Genomic DNA, 25,828 nt, shown 5'->3' with positions numbered 1-25,828 from the left:
TTAAAACTTCTAGTAAAATTATTTTATTTAGTTATAATATGAATCTCCAACAGCTTGAAAGAAAAATTTCCATGGTCTTCAACTAAAGTTTATGCCACTTTCTTTTAGAATGTCCTGTTTTTCATTAAAATAATTTCTAAACCACTCTATATGTTCAACCTTCTGTTTAACACTCAGATATGGATTTTTGGAAAGGCCACAGGTCACCAGCTCCATGAAGTGGCGAATTGGTCCTTGTTTTGGAAAACCCTCCAGATATTTATCCAGAAATATATGTTCATGAAATTCTGAACCATCATCATCAAAACCTAGGAAATGAGACAAAATACATTACAATTTTGAATGTAAAACCTACACCAATACAGTATATTAACACATACATATGGGATTTAGAAAGATGGTAATGATGACCCCATATGCGAGACAGCAAAAGAGACACAAAGAACAGACTTATGGACTGTGCGAGAGAAGGTGAGGGTGGGATGATTTGAGAGAATAGCATTGAAACATGTATATTATCGTATGTGAAACAGATGACCAGTCCAAGTTCGATGCATCAAACAGGGCACTCAAAGCTGGTGCCCTGGGACCACCCAGAGGGATGGGGTGGGGGTGGGGTGGGAGGGGGGTGGTTTTGGACAGGGGGACACATGTGCACCCATGGCTGATTCATGTCAATGTATGGCAAAAACCACAATATTGTAAAGTAATTAGCCTCCAATTAAAATAAATAAATTAATCCAAAAACCCCCACTATACTATAAAACTAACATTAATGAGGTAGTATTACAGTTAAAGGCATGAACATTAGAGTCAGACAGAGGTTTGCTCACCAATTTAACAACTATGTGACTGGGCAAATTAACTTCTCTGAACATGAGTTTCCTCAGGCACAAAATGAGTATTATTAGAACAGCACCTTCTTCATGGGGTTTTTGTAAAGATTAAAGATTAAATAGACAGAAAGCTTGTAAAACTCTTTTACACTGCTTAGCATTTTACAAATATTCAAAATGGAGCAGTAATTATTACTAATGGATATTTTAATATCTAAAGAAACCACTAAGAAAACTATACAAACTACACTAAAAAACACATAAAATAAAATGGACTCTTAAGATATATTCAGGCAACTCACAGAAAGCCAAGAAAAAACAGAGGAGTGAGAAACAGAAAAATGAAAAACAAAAACAAAAACAAATAACAAAATGAGACTTAAATCCTAACAAATCAATAACTACTTAAATGTAAATGGCCTATACCAATCAAAAGAAAAACATGATCCAACTACATGCTGTAGACAAGAAACTCACTTCAAACACCTGTAACACAGGTGTTCAAAGTATGAAGGAGGACATATCTTGCTAACATTAATTTTTAAAAAGGAATGCATGAGTGGCTACATGAACATCAGATAAAGCAGACTCCAGAGCAAATATGAGAAAGAGGAATATTACATAATAAAGGGATTAGCCCACTAAGAAGATAGCAACCTGAATTATGCATTCACCAAACAAAAGTTTCTAAATACATGAAAGAAAAACTGATAGAAACATAGAATTAGAAAAATCCACAATTACAGTTTTACTATCCCACTGTCAGCAACTGATAAAACAGCCAAGTAGAAAATTAGAAAAGACACAGAAGAACCAAATATTAACCAACAGGATTACACTGACATCTACAGAACACTCCAAACTACTGCAGAACACAAATTCTTTTCAAGCAACCATGGAACGCTCACCTAGTTTAACCATAGCCTGGGTCGCAAAACAAACGTCAACACGTTTAAAATAACTGAAATAATACACAGTATCTTCTCTGATAATAAAGGAATCAACACAGAAATCAGTAACAGGAAAACAGCAGGAAAATCTTCAAACAGTTGGAAATTAATATAAATAATGTGTGATAAAAAAAACACAACTGAATGAAAAGGTGGCCATGTGCTAGCCAAGGAGAGAGCCCTCTAGAGAAACTAACACAGCCAACACCTGGGTCTTAGACTTCCAGCCTGCAGACTATGCGAAAGTCTACTCTGCTGTTTAAGGTACCCGGTCTGTGATATTTTGTTATGGAAGCCGTAACAGACTAACATGGATCCACACGAATATGCCAACTTTAAGATGCATAGATGATTCCATGGAGAAAGGATAGTCTTTTCGATGAATGGTGCCAGGAGAACTGGGTATCACTGACCAGAAAGAAAAAGAATCAAAGCTTCACACTTCAAATTAACAAAGAACGGATAATGGTCTAAACTATATATATAATATGCCATAGCCACTCGGAAAAGAACTTGAAAGGTTCTTTAAAAAGTAATATTTAACTACCATACAACCCAGCAATTGCACCCCTCGGTAGTTATCCCAGGAAAATGGAAATTTGTATTCATACAGAAACCTGTACATGAATATTTATAGCACCTTTATTGTTAACAGGCAAAAACTGGAAACAACCCAGATGTCTCTTATCAGTTGAATGGTTAAACAATAAGGTACATTCGAACCACGGAATATTACTCAGCAATAAAAACAATAGCAAAAAAACCCCTACTGACACATGTAACAACTTGGATAAATCTCCAGAGAATGAATTATCCTAAGAGGGGGAGGGGGCACCCGGAAAAAAGGTTACACACTATGTGATTCCATTTGTATGGAAAAAATTAGAGAAATGGAAAATGGATTTGGTGATTGCCAGGGATCAGAGACTAAGAAGGGGAGGCAGTGGGAGGTGAGTGAAATGTGGCTATAAAACGGCCTAAGAGAGATCCTGGAGGTGACAGAACTGGTCTGCATCCTGACTGTGGTGATGGTCACATGAACTTACATATACGGTACAACTACACAGAACACACAAACACACGCGCCAATAGAGTACATGTGAAATGGTGACATGTGAACATGGCTGGAACACTATGGATGCTGCCTGCCTGGCTGTATGCCGTCCTGTGCTTGTACGTGACATAACTACTAGGGGAAAATGGGCACAGAGTATACGGAATATTTACCATTTCTTACAACTGCATATGAACCCATAATTATCTCAAAACAGTTTAAAAATGCTATCTCATCAGTTAGAATTATCTTCCACTTATTGAAAGAGATTTTTAGAATTTTATTTGAACATTTAAAGATCTAGTCATCACTTTTATAAAAACTAAAACACACAATAAACAAATCAAGGCTTAGATTGCTAAATGGCCACACACTACTACTATGCTTGTATATATAACCCTTTGCAATGTGCCTTTGCCCTTCTTTCCATAAAGAGGTAGATACAGCCTGTTGCTCCAACCCTTAAATTCGAGGTTGGCCAGGTGACCTGCCTGGTCAATGGGACATTACCACAGTCAATGCAAAGGCCTGAAAAGCCTTTACTATTGTTTTAGGAACTCTCTACAGCTAGGTGAACAAGCCCAGCCTAGCCCATGAATGATGAGTGACATAAAACCCCCTTATTGCCTCCCCTGACAACAGCCAACCTCAGCTAGACATGTGAGAGAAACCAATCTAGACTGATCCAACCCCAGGCACCTACCCAAGCCAACCAGAAAACCCATAAGCTCATGAGCAGTTATTACTTAGCTGTTGTTTTACTAAGTTTGGAGTGGTTTGTTATGTAGCAAAAACAGAATTGGTTAAGGTTTTCCTAAGACTTCTTCAGGCTCCCCTGGTGGCTCAGACAGTAAAGAATCTGCCTGCAATGCAGGAGACATGGGTTCAACCCCTGGTTCAGGAAGATCCCCTGGAGAAGGGAATGGCAACCCACTCCAGTATTTTTGCCTGGAGAATTCCATGGACAGAGGACGCCAGTGGGCTACAGTCTTAACAGGTTGCAAAGAATTGGATGTGACTGAGTAACTAACACACAAGACTTCTTCACATTCAGAATCCAACTCTTCTGAATTGGCTTTTCAACTCTGGGTTGTCAGTGGCCATGCTTTCCAACCTCCCTTTAAGAACATGTGTGATGCAGCATTTCTTAAGGGCTCCACTATGGCCTCTTCTGATGCTCCCAGTGCACATTTAGACGCATATCCACAGGCAGTGACAGCTATCTCTTCACTGCAGCCCGACTAGCATAGTAAGATACATCAGCTTCAGAGATATTTAAAACTTTGAAAAACAAAAGTATGTTGTATTCGATGAAATACAGGAAAAGAGACATGCAGGGATATTTTAAACCGAAGTTGTTCTCTATCCCATAACCCTCCAAAGTTCCTATTCACATTTTTCAAGGCCAATTACTTCCAAGACTAATCACTTTCATGGCGTATATCCTTCTAGCCCTTTTCCTAAATTCATGTGTATTTTTACAGACAAATTATTGTTTTAAAAAAATCTTTCCTTGAATCCCATTGAGAATTCTCTATGGTTATCAATAGTTTACTTCACCAGGCAATCATGTTGTTCCATCTTTACTTTTGTTTTGTTTTTAAGGCATATACACCTGGGGATAGGAATAGGGAAAATGCAATATGAGGTAAAAATGAAAAAAAGTCTCACTGTGCTAAAGATCTTTTCCATATTATCAAGTACTGCTTCCAGTTCCACATGACAATATTCTTTTAAAGAAAAAAATACCAATATGGCTAATGTAATATGAAAAACAAGGCAGGTTTCAATATTCAATAACATTTGGAACAGAGTATGTTAGGGCTAAAAAATAAGGTCTGTAGCATTGGAAACATAATAAATCGAGGTAATAATTGTTCTCAAAAATCTGAGGGTGACTCCTGGATTGAATGTTTATGGTTATTAGTCTCCTTAGATGTACTTAAGATATAAGACTTAAGACAGAAAATTGTGCAAGAGAAACTATTTTTAAAATAGCTGTGCTAATATAAGATCAATAATTAATTTATTAAATCATTAACAGACCAACTGTCTCTGACATAAAGTCATAATGAGTTAGACAAGTACAGAAATTATGACATGCTCTATTAGGGGGAAAAGCATCTAAGGGCATAGGTGATCTTATCTTATTACTCTTTCTCTAGATGATAAATCAATCATCTTTTTAACTTAGAAGGTATAATGAACAGATCCTTCCTGAATGAGTCAATGAGTGAAGAAAGCCAAGTAGTACTGGGAAGTATAAAACAAAGAAAAAAAAGAGAGAAAGCGATAAAGAAGGGATACTATATACAAAACTAAGTTCCAGATAGATTAAACGGGAAAAAGCTAACAGATCTACATCCAAATTAAAATCTTTGTTGGTTAAAGGCACTCTGAACAGTTAAAAGATAAGCAACAAGGACTTCTAGTTAAAATGTAGATTGAACCATGATTTTTAAAATCTCTGCTCCCTTTTAACACCTACTAAATGGCAGTAAAAGGAATAAAAAGTTAAAAAGTTCAAAGATAAACAGAACAGAAAATGAAACTGTAACAGGAGTTACCACCAAAATGTTAGAAGGAAAGTGGACAGATAAGTAGTAACTGACTCAGCTGAGTTGAAAAAAGCTAAAACCAAATTAAGAAGCAAACAGACATCAAAGGCTTTGGAAATTAGTGACATCATATACCACTGAAATTAGGAATGGGGATGAGGGACAAAAAACAGAAGACTAATTAAAACTGGTTTAGGGGATAATTAGATCTCCCATGATCCATCTTCTACCTGTACCTCTAGATAACTACACCATCCATCTCCCAAAGAAGATGGGCAGTTTTATTTTTTGGAGAAACTAAAACAAAAAGAGGAATGAATCATTTAATTGATAAGCAGGGGAATTAAGTGAAAGTCTGTATGCTGATTAGTGAATCATTCCTCCCCACTCCCACCAACGGTGGAGTCATCCTCACCAGCTGGAGGATCGATTGGCTATCTTATTAGAAGAGAATGTGTTCATATTTATTGCAATTTAAAATATGCCTATTGTTTGACCCTTGAATTAACGTACTCAGACATGGACAGAAGGATATGTATAACAGGATTCACTAAAGCTCTATTCATCAATAGGAAAATGGTAAAAATAAATTTCAGTCATTCATACAATGGCATAGTACAAAATACATAAATAGTTCCCATTTTATAGAACTATTAAAACAAAGTTGATCTCTATGTACTGACAAGGAAATGCTTAAGACAGACTGCTAAATAAAAATAAATAAAATTTAAAAGCTACAGGACACTATATATATCATACGGCCCCATTTAGACCAGAACAACAGATAAATGTGAGACTATCATTTAAGGTGGATGTGGGGACATACATCAAACTACTGGCAATGGTTGCTTCAGGAAAAGGGAAGAGAACTGAGGGGTAAAGTTTATTCTTTATTCTTCTGTATTACGTTTTTGTGAGTAAACTTTCATACATTCATTTCTATAGCTTAAAATACTTTTTAATAAGCAAAAGAAACAAAATATAGTAAGGAAAAAATAAGAGTGGAAAATTAAAGACAAGAAGGAAACCCCAGTGGTGTACAATCAACTAAAGCAACATAGGTTAAATCTGTGTCTAATTCTGCTTTAAATATTAGTGAACGCCATTTAACACATTATTGACTGGAGACGTATTAACGCCACAGGCGTTAGTTTCTGCAAAAATCCCCTGGTCAATAATGTGTTAATATTACTGACTACAGCTAAAAATACAGTACAGCAAATAAAAGGTAAAATCCAGCTAATAGCAACGACCAATTTGACAAAGAGTATATTACAGCACTGAAGCAAATTCACTTTCACTTTGACTTGTTTTCACTTCTATTTTGTCAAAACTTATTTCTTTTCCTGGCAGTACTCTGCAGCTCTTGTTCACTGGCCACCATCTGAAACAACCAGCAGATTGTTTCAGACAACACAGACCTAATCATCTTTATATTTGCCCCAATTTTCTCCACACTATACCCTCCCACATAACAACCACTGAGTTTTATGGTAATTCTGAGCTTTTTAAACTATTCTTGCTAGCTCATGTCATAGCATTCATTCCAGATACCCTGGCAAAGGATGGCATGCTGTAAGTGAACAAATTTAAACCAACTGAAAAATAAAAGCATGACTGACATCCATGACTGAGCTTTTTTGCCCACTGAAGCCTCCAAATTGAGAATTACTCTTGGAGGGCATTTCAAAGACACTTGTAATTTGGTGGTATATACATGGCTGATGAATATTCAAGAGCACGACTCTTGTTAACTGGATAATGATAAAAATGGGATTAAATTTAGATAAAGCCAAAGCTAAAATAAAAGTGATCTTATTGCAAAATCTACTGGGAATAATTCCACCTAACCGTTCTTATACAGAGAAGGCAATGGCACCCCACTCCAGTACTCTTGCCTGTTAAATCCCATGGACAGAGGAGCCTGGTAGGCTGCAGTCCATGGGGTCGCTAAGAGATGGATGTGACTGATCGACTTCACTTTCACCTTTCACTTTCATGCACTGGAGAAGGAAATGGCAACCCACTCCAGTGTTCTTGCCTGGAGACTCCCAGGGACGGGGGAGCCTGGTGGGCTGCCGTCTATGGGGTCACACAGAGTCGGACACGACTGAAGCGACTTGGCAGCAGCAGCAATGGTTCTTATACATCTCTGGACTGGAAAAGCACATCAGAAGGGACAAGCCAGGTCTTAACTGGCCAAAAAAAAAAAAAAAACCCATCAAATTGGAAAGTCAATTTTTACATTTTAAGTGGCAAAACAAACAACAGAATTTTTTTTTTTTTTAATGTAACAGAAAGACACAACACTGGGAAGTAAATTGTAAACACAGGACGTGCCTTTAAGATGCTTTCAGCATTGTGTTCCCAACCTGACATGGTAAGCCTGTTTTTTCTTTGGGGGCGGAGGGAATCTTTTTCCAAAAGTATCGAAGTAAATCTTCATGAAAGTAATTATTAGGAGAGAGAGCATGATATTTCATTACTCTTAAATCCGAAGTATAAGAAACATGAAAGAACGTTTCTAAAGGGCTAAGACTCCAGGTTCTAAGGCCAGTCCTCTTATTAACGTACTGAGAAGATCCTAAGTATGTGCTGAGGCGGGTGATCAAAGTGAGAAAGTTTCCACAGTCCCCTTCCTGTTTTTCACTCAGATAACAATTGCCTTCAGGAGCTGGAAATGAGATACCTCCCTTTCTGACCCCAAAACATCAATAATGTGTACAGTGTATATGGACACTTGTCACATTTATCTCCCCAACCTGACCAGAAAACATGCTTGGGTTTTTTTTCCCCTTTTGCAGAAATCACACTTTCTTGAAAACCAGGCCAAATCTAAGATAAATTCTTTAGCATCTGAACACACAAGATTTTGATGAACTGAAATGTTTCACTGCTGATGACAATGTACCACCAAGTCATGCTTTCCTACGATCCTATTTGGTGGGACCTAGAAAATACACAATATCCTTGTGAATATTTTGAGATTTAAAAATGTTATAGAAGAGAAAATACTTATAATAGCAAATCCCCTCACAATATCATTGTTGTACAAACAGGGATGATGATGGTGACTTGTATAAACTCACTTGTTTTTCAGAAGAATCCCATAAAATGAGTCCTATTACTATTTCTATCATTTTATAAGATGGAGGACCTGAGGCTGGGAGAGATTAAGCCTCACTCAGGCACTTGAACTCTAACCACCACGGTTCGCTGTTTCTCTTAAGTCAAGTCGCATATTCTACCTCAATAATGGGTTTTAAAACATGTCTGTCACCATGAGGACCTGGAACATCCAAGCTTCAACAAATATGGAACAAAGTCTTCCCTTAACATCATAGATTGTATTTCTTAGTTTTGGGGTTTTTTTTTTTTTTTGCTACTTTAAAATTCTATGATCACATACAAGAGGGGAAAGGAACTAACATTTATTTCTAAGTATTATATGCCAAGAACTGTAGTGAGCAACTCACTAACTTATCTGATTTAATTCATACATTCTTCCAATGAGGTTTCTTTAATTTACAGATGAGGAAACTAAAGCTCAGGAGGTTAAATTATTACCTCAGAGGCAAATGGCTAATAACTGACAGAGTTGGAATCTGTATTCAGGTTTATACAAACAAGTCTGTGGATTTGGGTTTTGTTTTTTCACCTTACCCTGATACCTTCCAGAATGTACATTATGTAATAGATGAAACACAGATTTCTATATTATTGAATATATCATACAAATATTTAAAATATTAAGAATTTGCTAAAGGATGTGTAAGTTCCTAAAGTTTTCCTATATAAAATACTACTATATGTAAATATAAGACTATTTAAACTCCACTCCACTTATCCAAACAAATGAAAGGTTATCAAAAATTAAAATATTACAGTGCAGAATATTACAAAGGTTAAAATATGGACTACTTTTTCTTAAGTCTTCCTGAGGTGTTTGCAATTTCTAGCTAATCTTACCATAAAAGTAAATGAATCTCTTCTAACTGAAAATACACCTATAAATATTCAATGGCATGTTTGGCTGATGATTATCATGGGTGCCATAAAAAATAAATAGCATAGTTAATACTGTTTTCCTTTTGACTGAGGAAGAGGTAACACCTCCAGAGAGATCTCCAGGAAAGTAGATAATAGTTTATTACCAGCTCCAAGTATCTAGGTATGCAGCCAGAGTTCCCAGGAAGTTCAAAGTCTCCAAACATACTTGCTTTGAGAGGTTTTGAATACAAGAAACATGTGCCTCGTTAAAGCAACGGTTTCAAATAAAAGATACTAGTGTATGACTTAAAGAGTTGTAACGTTGCCCCAAACTGAAGGATGACCTTACCCAGTATTTAATGTATTAGAAGATTTACCAGGTTATCTCCTGTTTAGCAAGCACAAAACTGTCATTTGCAGTTTTCAACACCGGGATGTCATAGAAATTAATGATGTCATTTCTGCCATATAACTTTACCTTCTTATCGAACAATCAGAATTAAGTGAAATCTTAGTATTCTTAAAAACACCATCAGATTTCTTTTAGGACATCACAAAGATGTCTACACTAAGTTTTGAAATTCAGGTAAATATCCAGAACTTACAACTGAACATCTATCAGATTAATCTCAATCAGAGTTTTATAAACCTCTGATGTTAAGACTTACCTGCTTCATTGTTAATTGGGAACTCCCACAATTTCCCTTCTTTTGTCCACTGGATCATCTCTTCAAAACCATTCTGAAAGGGCTGTTCAGTGACTGCAGCTAACTGCTTAGCAAATTCTACATCCCAAAGAGAAGGTGCTGCCTCTGTAGAATAAAGACGTTTGAAATATGCACTATTCTATGTAATTATCTTTCTTTAAAAAATGTTATCATCACCTCTAAACTGGCAATATATTTTCAGATCTTGAAACTCATAATTAAACAGTATATAACGAAAGGTCACTGATAGCTAAAATGGAAACAAAAACTATATATAAAGACTACAACCACAATGACTGCAAGCCTCAACTTTTGTTTTTACTACAATGCTAGGTAATTAACCCCTAGTCTCACAGTCCCCTCTACTGAAAAGGAGAAAAGAAACGTCCATTTGTTCAAGGATCCTTTTGACGAATGTGAAAACTTTTATACAACATGTGATTTTGATCTTTAAACTCTAGACTGTTTATTTTTAGTCTGTCAAGATAAGTAAACTAAATTAAGGTAATATAAACTAAACTACAATAACAATGGCAATGATAATACCATTAATGTATACTGGGCATTTACTCTGTGCTAAATGCTTTTTATATATTAGTCCATTTAATCCTCACAACCAACTCTGAGTAAGGTAATATAATGTTAGCTTATTATGATCACCATATCACATTTCAATCATTTATTTCCTTTGGAAATTCAAGACATCTTTGAAGAATGAGTCATACTCTCACCAATTGTTGCTGGTGGAAATGTAAAATGGTACAACCTCTTTGTAAAAGAGTTTGGCAGTTTCTTAAGAAGTTAAGAATACACCTATCACACCATTATTTTACTCCTATTTACTCAAAAGGATCCATACATAGATCTGTACATGGAAGTTCATGTATGACTATGCCTGACCCCACACTGACCACTAATATGAAGTATGTTGGTCTTGTACATCTGATAAGGAGAAGACTCCAGCAGCTAGGCTAATTAGCCACAGTTAGAGTAATCATAACAGAAAATAATTTAATTATCATGGTTACTTTTAAATTTGTTCAGTGGACACTGATCAACTTATGTTTTTTCCATAATCATCATTAAGAGTCGAAACTATTTATTGAACGTCCACTGTGTTCCAGGCACTCTTGTTTAGCCGCTAAGTAGTGTCCGACTCTTTTGTGACCCTCTGGACGGTAGCCCACCAGGCTCCTCTGTCCATGGGATTTCCCAGGCAGGAATACTGGAGTGGGTTGTCATTTCCTTCTCCAGGGGATTTTCCTGATCCAGGGATTGAACCTGTGTCTCCTGAGTCTCCTGCATCGGCAGGTGGATTCTTTACCACTGAGCCACGTAGGAAGTCCATCCAAACATACTTGACATTTTAATTATATTATCTCATTTAATCCTTGAGATGTATGTATTACCCACATTTCATAAGTGGGAAAAGGGAGACTCCGAGAGGTTAGTAAGGCAGAATCTTAATTTTAATAATCAAGATCTACACAACACCAAAACTCTTTCCATGAGGCTAAATTGCCTCTCAGCTCTAGGTTACTCCAGGATAAGCAGTTGGGTCTAAGACACCACCCTTTGCAGCAGTGGTAAGAACTTAGCAGGGAGCGAAACCTGGGAACCATGGGATGGAAGAACTCATTCAGTCAGTCAAAAAATAATTAATGAATGCCAACAACATGTCAGGCATTATTTTTATCAACACATGGTAGGGAAACAGCAGTGGAAAAACACTAAATGTAAGTGTGCACATTGTTGCTATGCTTGAACTTAATTGGGAACAAAAGACTTGCTTCAGATTCATGCAAGCAGAGCTTATTAAAATGCCTTCAATAGAGTACATTTATATAAATCTGTGCATTACTTTCCTTTATAGAGCATAATCACTTAATATTATTTTAGAAAATACATATATTTTCAGTACCTCTGGGCCAGCTCATCTTAAATTTTAGGAATAAGACACGTGATTTAAAAAAGCAAGCTGGCTCCTTCAAGAATCCATGTGCTTCTTCTGGTTGTTCATTAGGCAGACAATAGTAGCTACCCTGTCAACAAATTCCCTTTAGGAGGCAAGCTTAAGAGTTGCCACTTTGTTATTCTCTGGAGGTCCGGCGGTTAAGATTCACCTTGGGAGACCCGGTTCAATCCCTAGTCTAGTTGGGGAACTAAGATCCTGCTAGTGCAGTGTAGCCAAAAAAAGAGTTGCCACCTCAACAGGGGAGAGGTGATCCATTCTCCATGTCTGTGCTTTTGCACTTCCTTTTCATCAATCATCTGCGACAGAATGCAGCTGTCACAATACAAGAAGGGAGTTGGTCACCTAGTTTCATTTTCAGTTTAAATGAACAAACAGTGACTGAATTAATGCCTTTTCTCCATGGTATTTATTTATAGCTTAATTTGTTAAAAGATTTAAGATAACAGATTGCTATTATTTGTAAGCCACTTGGCTAGGGGCTATTCAGTATACAAAAATCAATGAGACCTAGCCACTAATGTCAAGAGATTTACTGAATAGTGGGAAAATCAGATGTTTTTATAACTGATAGAGCCACTGGAAGATGGCCTAGGAACTTAAATATCAGAACTAAAATTATTTCTACCAAGGTTCAAAAAGCTAACTTACAATGTTTAGAAATGAAAGTCACTTATAAGAATAGATCATTTGTACGGAGTTCCTTCACTTTATCAGTAAAACAAATTTAATGTCAAGCAAGAGGACACTCTTAGTTTTTTTTTTACTTAGGATTAAAATGGTGACTAAGTAATTGGACTTCTTGCTGAAAGAGGAAAGAGAACAAAAACTAACCGACTAAGTGTGTTAAGAAAAAACACTACAAGTCCACCAAATACATTTCCTGAATGCTCTCCTTCCCATCTCCTAAATAATCTCTAAAGCATTTCTACAAGTTAGCATCTATAAATGACATCTCCTCTTCTAGATAGTAAGAAGGCAGACATTACAATTTTTCTTTATCTAACAACACAGAGGTGTGTTGCAAATAGTGTAATAGTTGACCATTAACATTTTAACCCAGGTTAGCAGCCACTCTATAGATCTGGATCCCTGAAGCGGACAGTACTTACCTCCTGTGTCCCATGGGGCTGCAACATTTCAAAGGGGAAACCTGACCAACACAAGCATGTTAACAACTACATGAACAAGCAAGATCCAGGTAGACAGGGCTTCCCTGATGGCTCAGTGAGTACAGAAGCCACTGCAATGCAGGACATGGGGGTATGATCCCTGGGTTGGGACAATCCTCTGGAGGAGGAAATGGCAACCTACTCCAATATTCTTGCCTGAAAAATCCCATGATCAGAAGAACCTGGCAGGGCTACAGTCCATGGAGTCACAAAGAGTCAGACAATACTGAACATGAGTATGAATGGTCAATGACAGGACAGAATATCAAAATACTTGATTATTATGCAATCAAAGTAGGACATTTTTCAAAGATAGAAGGTTTCCATGCCTGAGAAATAGTGTTACTTTTTTTGCTAGTGTGTGAAAACTCCAGGGTTTGGAATGGATGGCTAGGCTCTTCAAACATTGGGAAAGATCTTTCAGCAACTCCTCTCCCTCCAGTATCAATGACCAGGGCACAGGCAGCCCACAATCACTTTCGATGCAGGAGAACAGTCTTATTTTCTTAACAAACCTGTTTCAGGTGCCTCTTCAGTAACTGGCTTAAGCTCAAAAATATTAAGTCTCTTCCCCTTGAATATATTTTTCCTAAAACTGAAAAAGAAAAAAAATATTTTAATGAATATTTTTATACATGGTCAACAAAAATTGTTTGAGAGGAAACTTTTATATGAAAGTCAATATAAAAATTGAAAGTAAAAAAAAAATTAAAATTAATTCCACTGACCCACACCAGACATTTGAAGGCAATGGCACCCCACTCCAGTACTCTTGCCTGGAAAATCCCATGGACAGAAGAGCCTGGTAGGGTGTAGTCCATGGGGTCGCTAAGAGTCGGACACTACTGAGCAACTTCACTTTCTCTTTTTACTTTCATGCATTGGAGAAGGAAATGGCAACCCACTCCAGTGTTCTTGCCTGGAGAATCCCAGGAACAGGGAAGCCTGGTGGGCTGCCGTCTATGGGGTCACACAGAGTCGGACACGACTGAAGTGACTTAGCATAGCATAGCACATGTCTTTAGGACTGACAATTAAAAATAGGAACAAATTCACCTGAATTTTTGCATCACAATACAGCAAAGCAGTTACAACAATTTAACTTTCAAAATACTTAATTGCAAAGATCAGCTTAATTTGCTACAATTTTTATTTGATCCATTGCATATTAAGGTTTTAGAAAATCTGATGTTGTGGAAAGACATCAAAATATGCTAAGTTAGAAATTGTTAAAGTCCACATTTGTTTTCCTTTAAGGGTAGAAAACACTGCATGCTGCTTAATTACAAATTATAATTATAAAAGACTGTATAGAAAAATCAAAACATCGACACTCGCAAAGTGATCGTTCTGTAATTTTAAAATTATGATTAACTTTATTTACAACACTATTTAATTAACTCAAAATTAATGTCACAGAGTTAATAGGTAACTTTTCTTTGTACGTTTTAATCAACTGCTTTATGCATCAATTCACATACTTACCTGAAAAAATTTCCTGGCAGATTAAACACTAAGTTATGAACTGGAAGGTTAGCTTTTAAAATAACTGAATTCTTCTCTGGATCAAATTACTTTTTTCTACTAAATTAAACTAACTGAAAAAATTTAAAATATCATGTTAAAATTAAATAAGTGAAAGTGTTAGTAGCTCAGTCGTGTCCGACTGTTTGGGACTCCATGGACTGTATGTAGCCCGCCAGGGTCCTCTGTCCATGGGTTTCTCCAGGCAAGAATACTGGGCTGGGTAGCCATTCCCTCCTCCAGGAGATCTTCCGGACCCAGGGATCTAACCTGAGTCTCCTGCCTTGCAGGCAGATTCTTTACCATTTGAGCCATGCCCTAGGGCTTCACATTCAGCATGTCACAGGTAGGCAAACAGACCAACAGGACCATGAAAGATGGCCAGTCCCAGAATTAGTCAGATGCACAGTGCAGGCCAGCGTGGCTTCAAAGCCAGCACTTGGGATTCACACTTCTCCACCTCTAATGGAAGGAATCAGTTGGGCCTGGGTGGTCTCAGGTTGCTCCAAGTCAGACCAGGTGAACAATCTGGTATCTCATCATTGCTTCCCCTTATTCTAGAGTCCTGTAAGCAGCTTTTTAATGCAGGCATCATAAACACATAAACCCCTTCCTACATAAACCTACTTTTTTAGCTTCTGCCTTGTTGCCTTCTAATTTTTGATGACAGCTCAAATCATTAAAAATCAACCTATGATATAGCATTCTGATGTAGTTGCATGGAATCATTTCAGAGAAGACTGACTCGAAGACTGATTTAAAGATGACTACAGTTAAATATTTTGGGAGAAGCTCTTTGTGAACTTTTCTAGGGTGTTTTGTGGAATTTTTTTTTTACTCGAGTATAGTTGATTTACAATGCTGTGTTAGTTTTTGGTGTACAGCAAACTCAGTCAGTTATACAAATAAATACAGCCACTCTTTTTCAGATTTTATCCCCATATAGGTCATTATTGGGGGAATCTTAAGTTAAATTCCAAGTGACACATTCTACTTTGTTCAATGTCATAGATATACAAATTACTTTAATTCAAATAACCTTCCAAAGTCACTATAACCTCTGAACTTCCTTTATTAACTGCTGACCATCTTTTCCAATCCTCTTGTATAAATTAATAATTTAATACCCAGAAGGCACTAACTCAGGTTCCTGAGATTATACGTAGAACAAAATCCATGGAATAAGCAACACACAGAAAACCCTCCAATTTTAAGCACATGCTGCTATAAAGTTCAGTTAGTGTTTGTCAGACCATGCTAAATATTCGGCTTTCTCTCCCCAACTATCACTTCATAGGCTTCAAGGAGAAAAAGCACAAACTTTGCGTAAACACAGGCAGCTTTCTACTATAAAATAACTATGTAAGACATGGCTTAGCATCTTTAAGAACTACAAATTACCAAATTGAGATTGCCACAGATAAGCTACCACTTAAAGGTATTATAATGGGTCTTCCTTTTTTTGATGGTGGGTCCTTCCTCTGAGGTGTGAAGAAAGATGATTCTAGAGAAAGGTAAAGGCTACATGAACATGCAACATCAGAATGAAAAATAATGCTTCTCACAAAACATTCGTGTGTTCAGAGTTTGGTCAGCTCCACTTACTCTAAATCGGGAGACCGCTAACCAGGGCAAATGTGAGGCGGGGCCCATTTCGACTTACAAGATAGAAAATGGAAGGCTGCTAAAGCCAGTACACCTTTTCCTTTCTAGGAGATGGGAAGCAGAGACTATGGAGACAGATGTAAATGTATCTGTGACGCTCAGATACCCAACAGCAAGAATATACACGGCAACAGAGTCAATCGACAGTTCAACAAATCAAATCAAATACAGTGCAGAGCCTGAGTACCGTTTTCTCAGATCAGCGGTCTCCTCTCGGTCAACAAAATCATCGGCCCCTTCGTCAAACTGAATCTGGTGCACGGGTCGTGTGCTAGCTCTCGCTGTGGAGGATCTGGCAACTTTCATATCTGATATGATGTTACTGAAACTGAGAAAAGAGAAAGGGCTATGGAAGAGTAATGAACTTTCTGAAACATGAGATTCATATAATTTTTATTTCACTTCTATATACTAATAATGAACAGAAAAGTTACGTCTAAATAAAAGACTACATGTTGTCTATCAATACCACAGACCACTAAGATCGCTGCTGCTCTTTTAAAAGTGCTATTCAAAAAAGTTCATTCAAAACATGATTAAAGGTGTCACTCATGAGAAACTGTCACACATCCAGAGAAGGGGAAATACAATCAGTATCTGTATCCCTATCACCTAAATTAAAAAGCTGCGTTAAAGTTGAAATGTAGCCATTTTTATTTGCTGCATTACGTTTGTTCAAATACAAATAAAATGAGTGATCATATTGTGCCTAAAATCAGCACATTATTTAACAAAAAAAATCTTCTCAGAGAAATTCTTATTCTGTTACTTATTATTTTTAATAACATTACTGAACGTACCACTTCTTTTTCAGAGACAAGAATTATGTAACGTCTCAAAAGAAGTTTTAACCATTCCACTGGTCTTATAAAACTGTGATCTTCCTTATTAACATTTGAGTTATAACAGACATCAAACTGCTAATATTTACGAGGCATACTTTATATACGAATGGATATATTACGTATACTGCTCGGCATGCACTGAGTGAAGCCAGCCTCTTGGAGGTATCTGCGCCACTGGCATGGCTATCTGACTCACTAACCTAATTTTGGGTTTCTCTCCATCCTTCTGAGCCTTTGAGTCTTCCTCGTGCTGCCGGAGCTGCCTGAGCAGCTCCGACTTGGTGGTCTGCTTGTCAAAAGGGAGAGAGTCAGCAACTGCAGTCGCAGCCGCCACCAACTCCGGGCTCAGGGACTTGCTTCAGAAAGAGAACATGGAAAACAAATGAGAGACAGAGGCATGACTTCAGTGGAAAGTCAAATTTGATTTCCTGGGTAAAACACTTCTTGTCATTCGAAAAGCACCATTCAATTCCTAACAAAATCAAGGATTCTTAATACAATATTGTAAATCAACTACACTTCAATAAACTTAAAAAAAAAAGAATTCTTAAATATGAGGTATCAGTTTTATAATAAGTGTTACAATGCTGAAAGTTCAAGTTAATGGATCCTTAATGCAGCACAATACTAACTCAGAATAATATATGGAGGTGGAGGGATGAGGGATCAGCCTCAAAAAGGATAAATTTGTGGATTTTTAAATTAGATGCCATTTTATTTAAAAACAATACAGACTGCAAGCAAATATAAAAGCTGTGAAACCTGTTTATATGAGCTTTAATCAAAATCTCCCCAAACTGGAAACAACCCAAAGCACTATCACCAGAACAGATAAACTGTGATACATATCCATGCAACGAACAGTACTCAGCTCACGTCACATGTATGAAAATGAATGGAAGAAGCTGGATTAAAGAAAAGTGTATCTTGCATGATTCTACTTATATCAAGAGGCCAAATTAAGGTGGGAAAAAAAAAATCAGAACAGCAGCTGCCTCAGGACAGAAGGTTACCAATGGGGAAGGTGAAGCTGGAGAATGCTCTGCATCTTGGAAAGTGTGGGGGTTCCACACACGCATCAATTTGTCAGTATCCTGCCGCTAAAATCTGTATACTTTAATGTACGTAAATTTTACCCAGGGAGAGGGGATCATAAATCATCAAGTGGGAGATGGAAAGCGAGTGAAGGTATAGATAACACAAGAACGGCAAGATATGGTAATTATCAAAACTTCATCATAGGACCATCTCAATTAGTGGGATCCAAATTACTGTTTTACTTTACTTGGCTTTCTATCTCAGGAAATGATGCGTAACATGAAAACTGAAGTTCCCAAATCCCTGAAGCTTGGCCTCAAAGAGACCCTCAAGGAAGCTGTGAGTGAGAGTTGTATGTAAATCAATGTTACCAGAAACTGAAAGAAAGGGGACCTTAAAGAATAGGTAGCTGAAATCGGAGCAGGTGGTTGGTAAAGAGGATATTAATTAAAGTAGGAGCTAGAAATTTTGGTTACCACTGTGCCCACCAGGGGTCTTATTAGGTTTCATGATATATTTGGATCCAAAGCTGTGGACATGACTGTAAAAACCTAAGATGTTAGAAAGATTTTAGACAGTGCCTTCGAGTACCTTTCAGACAACAGGAATTCTAAGAAACTTAAAAGATGTGGTTCCAGGGCCTCTCACAGGGAGCTCAATACAGACCTGGACCTTGGTTCCCAAACTGTGCCCTAAGGCACCCCAGAGTACCTCAGGGAAATATCAGCCATGTCTGTCAGCGACTGTGAACTACTAAGTCAAGGTAGTTCACAGCTTTAACATATATTCCTTTCTATGTCACCATATCTTTGTGAAGATGGTTCTCCAGCAGCTGCTGTGATAGAAAGCACGAAGCCTTCAAAAATCAGTATGGAACAGGAATGAGAGTGAGTGTCGAAGGCTAGGTCATAAAAACTACACAATTCCTAGGGGCTCGTTTTCTCTCCGGACACTCCCCAAATTAAGGTGGAAAAAAAAAAAATCACAACAGCGGCTGCCTCAGGACAGAAGGTTACTGATGGGAAGGTGAAGATGGGGTCCAGCCACCCTGCAATGAGGGAGCCCAGGCCACACACAGGTGTTTCTGTAACAGTTCTGGCTAAGGTATCGGCTAACAGCCAGTATCAACTGCCAGACCAGAGTGAGCAAACCCACAGACGGTTCCAGCTCCTGAACTTCCGAGTCTTCCAGCTGAGGCCAGACATTGTGGGGTGGAGATTAACCTTCTTTATTGTGCTCCATCCACACTGCTGACCCACAGAATTCATGAGCATTAAAAACTGGTTGTTTTATGCTGCTAACTTTGGGGGCAATAGTTACACATCCATGGTATCTATATAAATGTGCATAGGTTTCAATACGTAATACAAATAAAAAACTAAAAGCAGGCCATGCACGAAGCAATGACAGTGCATCATGAATCAGTCAATGATTAACCTACTTCTGTGCATCTGTCTATGTTACTTGCTCAGTCGTGTCCGACTCTTTGCAACCCCGTGGACTGTAGCCCGCCAGGCTCCTCTATCCATGGGATTTTCCAGGCAAGGTAACTGGAGTGGGTTGCCATTTCCTCCTCCAGGGGATCCTTCCTGATCCAGGGATCAAACCTGAGTCTCCTGCACTGGCAGGCAGATTCTGAGCCACCAGACAAACCAGTGGATCTGTGCATCTGGAATTCCTTACAACACAAAGCAGTCTGAGTACAGAATTCTCCTAGGCTTTAATGCTTGTCTCATTCATACCTAATTGGAAAGCAATTTTAAAAATTACCTTTACTGAATCTCTTCCCTCTTAGCTCAGTTGGTAAAGAATCCGCCTGCAATGTAGGAGACCCCAGTTTGATTCCTGGGTCGGGAAGATCCGCTGGAGAAGGGATAGGCTACCCACGCCAGTATTCTTGGGCTTCCCTTGTGGCTCAGCTGGTAAAGAATTAGCCTGCAATGCGGGAGACCTGGGTTAGATCCCTGGGTCGGGAAGATCCCCTGGATGAAGGCAAAGGCTACCCACTCCAGTATTCTGGCGTGGAGAATTCCAGGGACTGTATGGCCCGTGGGGTCGCAAAGAGTCGGACACGACTGAGAGACCTTCACTTTCACTTTTCACTTACTGAATCTCTGCAAAGCAATCAACACATCTGAACCACTTCATTAACAGTTAACTAAATTATAATAAAAAAGCAAAAGGGATCATAAACAGGTCTGGAAACTGGGGAAAAAACCTCATTCTTCATAAATATTTTAAAATGTGTGTTTGAATATTATCAATATTAGCTTACTCTCTACCTAGTTATGCCTTCCAGTGGTAGTTTTGATACAATATAGAAATCAAACAATTCCATTAAAATGTTACGTTTTAATGAATTAAACTGAATGGGAAGGAAGTCCAAAAGGGAGGGGATATAGGTGTATGTATGGCTGATTTATCTTCCTGTACAGCAGAAACTAATACAACATTGAAAAGCAACTGTAATAAAAATTAATTAAAAAGTGTTAAGTCACTGAGTACAGAAATCTGTATTATCTGTTTATTCTGCTAAGTGACAGGGATCTTAAAGCCACATTTCTTATTACTGATGATGTCGTTGGTACAATCATTATTTATATACTTATATATAACTAAACCAAAATCTTGACATAGAAACTACAACAAAATGCTAAAATATCATGATTGTACTCAGATTCAGTAAATTATACTCTTTTAACAAGCACAAGGAATTAATAATACTTTTAAGAAACCACATAAGCTGAGAGCCCTGGAATTACTGGTCAAAGGAAGTCATATAAAACAGGTGTAATTAACATGCCAAAATTTTACACTAGGTGGAATTTTTTAATGAAATTTCAAATAAAGAAGTCTTTCAGAGATACAAAGCTACCTTCAAATCAGGATGTAAATAATTTGTTAATAAACAGCTTAAAGCAATTAAATGTGGTTAACAACTGATAAATATGTAAAAGAATGTGGAATTCTCAATTAGATCACTATTCTTTTCCTCTCTCTAGACTCTATACAGATATCCACTTAAATATAGAAGAATAACAGTATTACTCATTTAATTATTAGTCTCTGTGTTTACAAACTAATTTTTAGTCTTCATTAATTCCATACCTCCAATGTACTCTAATTAAAAAAATTTTTTTTTTTCTGAAAGAAAAAGTTTACTGGAGTTTCCAAAATTACTTAAAAAAAAATTCAAATTGCAATTCAATTTACCTCTTTTGGGGGGCATCTTCCGGAGATTTTTGAAGTCTGCGAATTGCAGCTTCCAAACTTTTAAGTTGTCCTCTATTGGGTGGCTTTGTTGTTTGTACATTTACTGTGCTTAATTCAACTTTCATGCCCTTAATAATATTTACCAAGTCTTTTTTCTTATTCTCCTTTGTACTCCCTTGGTTCTCCGTTTCTTTGGAAATTTCACAGGCTGGAACAGACTTATCATCTTTCTTGCTATAGATCACGCTGTTAGTGCCAAAATATCTTTGGATATTACATTTTGTCCTGAAAAGATTAAAGAAAAAAAAATGGAAATATAATGCAAAATAACAGAGCCAGGGCTCAAAACATTGCTTCAATGGATTTAAACTTCTTTCAGTTCAAACCCTTCCCTTTTGCTTATTCCTGTTGTTAGCAACCGTAAGAACAGCACTTAACATTTCTTGAACACATACTGTGTGCCTAGTTTTGTGCAACATTTTATGTATATTTTCTCACACCCACATCAACTCCATAAGGTAGGTATTATCCCCATTTTGCAGATAAGGAAACTGGAAACCAGAGATGTAACTTACCCAGGGCCATGTAGCTCAGAGCTCACTAAGGCCTAAGACACACTGGTGAGCAAAAATAAGTTACAGGTGTGCTGAGATGCTGCCCACCTGAGCCCAGCAAAGGCTGTTCGGGGCCAGCAGCTCCTGGAGTGCCTGTCTGTTGCCTCCTTCCACTTACCTCAAGGTTTGGTATTAATACAATATCACTGTCTATGTGTTCCACAACACTAAAAACTTTGCAAAACACTGACACGGTTAATAAACTTCTATGTATTATTCTTAACCCCAAAACTAACAGACTGCCTAGTTCTTGTTCTTAACATGACATAAGAGTATCTCACAATTAAACAATATGAAATAAAGAAACTTCTATCAATAACAAAGGTTACTTTCTTAAAAAAAAAAAAAACAAGTCCTGGCTGTGATTCTAATCTTTTCGACTTTCTCACTTGAGCTACCAATGTCATTTAACCAATCACTCACTCTTTGTAAACTAAAATGGGACAGAAAAAAAAGAATATTTACTGGCTAGAATTGCCATTCTGCTTTCTTCTTTATAGACTCATTTATGAAAAAGAACACCACAAACGATCCCATCTATTTCAAACTCATGCAGAAAAAGATTTCCCAAATGTCTAAGGAACCCAAATGTCTAGTTTTATATTTTGTGGCATTAAGAACCTTTTAATATAGTTAATATTGAAGCACCTTAAAAACTAGTGAATGTGCTCGTCTTGGTAACAGGGTATAACCTATGAAAGTCATGATTAAATATAGTGACTATCTACTCTGTGCTGGGCACTATTTTAGGCACTGATGATACATTAGTAAATAAGAATCTCAAGGTCCCTACTTTCATGAAGCTAACAGGCTAGAACACTTTCACAAACTTTAATAACTACCTAGAGGACTTACTGAAACACAGATTCTTTGGTTCTACCAGCGATTCTGATTCAGCAGATTTGGGGAGGGACTTGCAGTCTGCATTTCTAACAGGTTCCCAAGTAAGGCTGATGCTGCCTGTCAGGACCACATCCGAGTAGCCATGTTACTACGTCATTTAATCCTTACAATCTTACAGGACAGGGTGTATTATTATATTCTTCCACCTTATAGAAGAAACTGCTGCCCAAATAGGTTAAATGAGTGGTTCTTAACCTCTAGAGGTTATATGAATCAAAAAGGGAACTTATTTAAAACATGGATTCCTGACATTCTCAGTTGGTAAGTCTGGAATCAGGCCCAAGGATCTGCATTTAATCAAGACTTGGTGCCATTGATCTCAAGACACAGCATAAGACAATGGGTTAAACAGTATCTCAAGTTCTCACAGCTAGTAAGTGGTAGCTTACTGTGTGCCTGCTCAGTCACTTCAGTCGTGTTCAACTCTGCGATTTTCCAGGCAAGAATACTGGAGTGGGTTGCCAAACCCTCCTCCAGAAGATCTTCCCAACCCAGGGATTGAACCCAATTCTCTTGTGTCTTCTGCACTGCAGGCGAATTTCTTACTGCTGAGCCATCGGGAAAGCCCTTTATGAAACCCTTTAATGAAACTTTTATGAAATCCTTTAATGAAAGAGAAAATGGCTTTTTCCAAAAATGCTGAAAGAAACTCTTTGATCTGTTCATAAAATTGTCAGAGGGTAACACATCAAAATACTTAAAAATCAGAATGAAAACCAACTGCATAATCAGTATCCTTATAATCAGTAGACAAGAGCCGCAATACTCAACATGTGGTACCAATGAATTCAGGAAAACGCTAATTACGATTTCACATGTGAAAGTCAAATTAACACTAAAGGTATCATAACAGAAAGGTGACAATCAGGAGACTGAATCTGACATATAACCTGTGCTTCAATGTTTTCTTCCAACACTGCTCTAGCCCTACTGAAAGTAATCTATATTATTCCAGGAAAATCATGTATGTATAACACTAAACAAACAATAACTAGTATTTTAATAGTAATTGCATAACACTAAAATAATAAAACTCTAGCCCGACCTAACTTTCTTGTAGTCATGTATGGATGTGAGAGTTGGACTATAAAAGAAAGTTGAGCACCAAAGAATTGATGCTTTTGAACTGTGGTGCTGGTGAAGGCTGTTCAGAGTCCTTTGGATTGCAAGGAGATGAAACCAATCCATCCTAAAGGAAGTCAGTCCTGAATATTTATAGGAAGGACTGATGCTGAAGCTGAAACTCCAGTATTTTGGGCCACCTGATGCAAAGAACTGACTCATTGGAAAAGACCCTGATGCTGGGAAAGACTGAAGGCAGGAGGAGACACAGGATGAGATGGTTGGATGGCATCACCAACTCGATGGACATGAGTTTGGGTGGACTCCGGGAGTTGGTGATGGACAGGGAGGCCTGGCGTGCTGCGGTTCATGGGGTCGCAAAGAGTCGGTCATGACTGAGCGACTAAACTGAATTGATGCTGCAAATCTTTTTTTTCCTGGCTAACTCAAACCCTTGGGACCCCTTCAGATTTTACCAGACTTCTTTGCAGAAAGGACACCCTGAACCTCTCCTACAACGGTCAGGCGTCTCTGCTCATCCAGTTATTACCTGTTCGACGAATTCTGCCGTATTCTGCGCAACTCACATTATCTCAGCGGTTATTCCACTATACTTTAACTGCCTACTTGGTGGAACTCTAAGCTTTGCGATGGCAGGACTGTGTATTCGGGGCATAACCCCAGTGCTGACATAAAGATCAGCGCTTTCAATAATGAAGGTAAGAATAAGACCATCACAGTCTTGGGAGGTTTTAAAAAAAGCACATAAAACAAAAGAATTTAGCTTTCTGGAACCTGGATAAAATGAGGGGAGAAGCGGGAAGAGAGATGAGGGGCGGTAGGTGGTAGGCAGAGCACAGGGCAGCGGCCCAGGCCTGTGACCGGAGCTGTTCCCCACGCACGCTATGACCTTGGGCAAGTCACCTTATCTTTCTGGGATTTTCCCTTGCTCAGAGTTAGAGCGGCAGCTTCTAAGCTCTCGCGGGTCATAACACGGACCCCAGGACGCCGGAGAAAAATTAAACTTGAATGTGCCGGAGCCGGGACAGGGGGTGCCTGGAGACCTGCGGGCCCACCAGCGCGGAAACGCGGTACCTGACAGTTCCATGCGGAGAAGCGAGGGGCACAACGGTGGCCGCCGATGCCTCCGGGCCTGCGGAGCACAGAGGGAGCCGGGAAAGGGGGCGAAAAGGGAGGACCGCCGAGACCCTCGGGAACATCTCCGAGAAACGAACAACACTAGGAACAACGGCGGATGAAGCGTTCTCTACTAAACACGCCCCCCCGACTCCCGCTTCCGTTCCCCGGCCCGGCGCGCTCCTCTCCCTTAGCGTTCCGGCGGACAACAAGGGGCGAGTAATTTGTTCCGGATTCGCCCGGAGCCTAGCCGCTGCCCCCAGGCGACTCCACACCCCAGAGATTTTGGTCCTAGAGGTGGAGTCAACTGAGGTCAGCGAGGGTGTGGCGCAGAGGGTGGGGGGACCCTGATCTCCCAGCTGAGAGTGGAGGAAGCTATCCCAGCTGAGAGTGGAGGAAGTGCAGATGGTGCCGATGAAGCGCAGAACTGACCCCAGGGTGCGGAGTCTTGGGGACAAGAGCTCGACTCTCGGTGATGAACGGTCGCAGCGTTCATCATAGTATTCTCAGAATGATCCATGGCCGCCAAGGAGGTTAAAAAGCCAAGTTACCGTGGGCATGCGGTCCGATAAATTAGTCATTCTTTTC

The 25,828-nt window shown here is 38.5% G+C and overlaps 1 protein-coding gene and 1 non-coding gene across 2 annotated transcripts; both read right to left on the bottom strand.

Moving 5' to 3' along the window:
• MRPS31 (mitochondrial ribosomal protein S31) lies at positions 1 to 25,417 on the bottom strand. Its single transcript, XM_027557345.1, has 7 exons — positions 25,199 to 25,417; positions 21,525 to 21,809; positions 17,474 to 17,629; positions 16,616 to 16,756; positions 13,755 to 13,834; positions 10,057 to 10,200; positions 1 to 308 (listed from the first exon to the last, which is right to left on the bottom strand). Exons 1-7 carry the CDS (start codon positions 25,321 to 25,323, stop codon positions 79 to 81), a joined length of 1,161 nt encoding a protein of 386 aa, XP_027413146.1. The 5' UTR covers positions 25,324 to 25,417; the 3' UTR covers positions 1 to 78.
• On the bottom strand, positions 13,598 to 13,729 carry LOC113902627. Its single transcript, XR_003513888.1, has one exon. It is a non-coding gene; the product is annotated as a small nucleolar RNA SNORA71 (small nucleolar RNA).
• Positions 25,418 to 25,828: the final 411 nt, after the last annotated feature.

The sequence above is a fragment of the Bos indicus x Bos taurus genome, chromosome 12 (assembly GCF_003369695.1).
Source record: "Bos indicus x Bos taurus breed Angus x Brahman F1 hybrid chromosome 12, Bos_hybrid_MaternalHap_v2.0, whole genome shotgun sequence".
Classification (NCBI taxonomy): Eukaryota; Metazoa; Chordata; class Mammalia; order Artiodactyla; family Bovidae; genus Bos; species Bos indicus x Bos taurus.
Note: the sequence above shows the minus strand (reverse complement) of the source record. Positions and strands in the feature narration are given on the sequence as shown.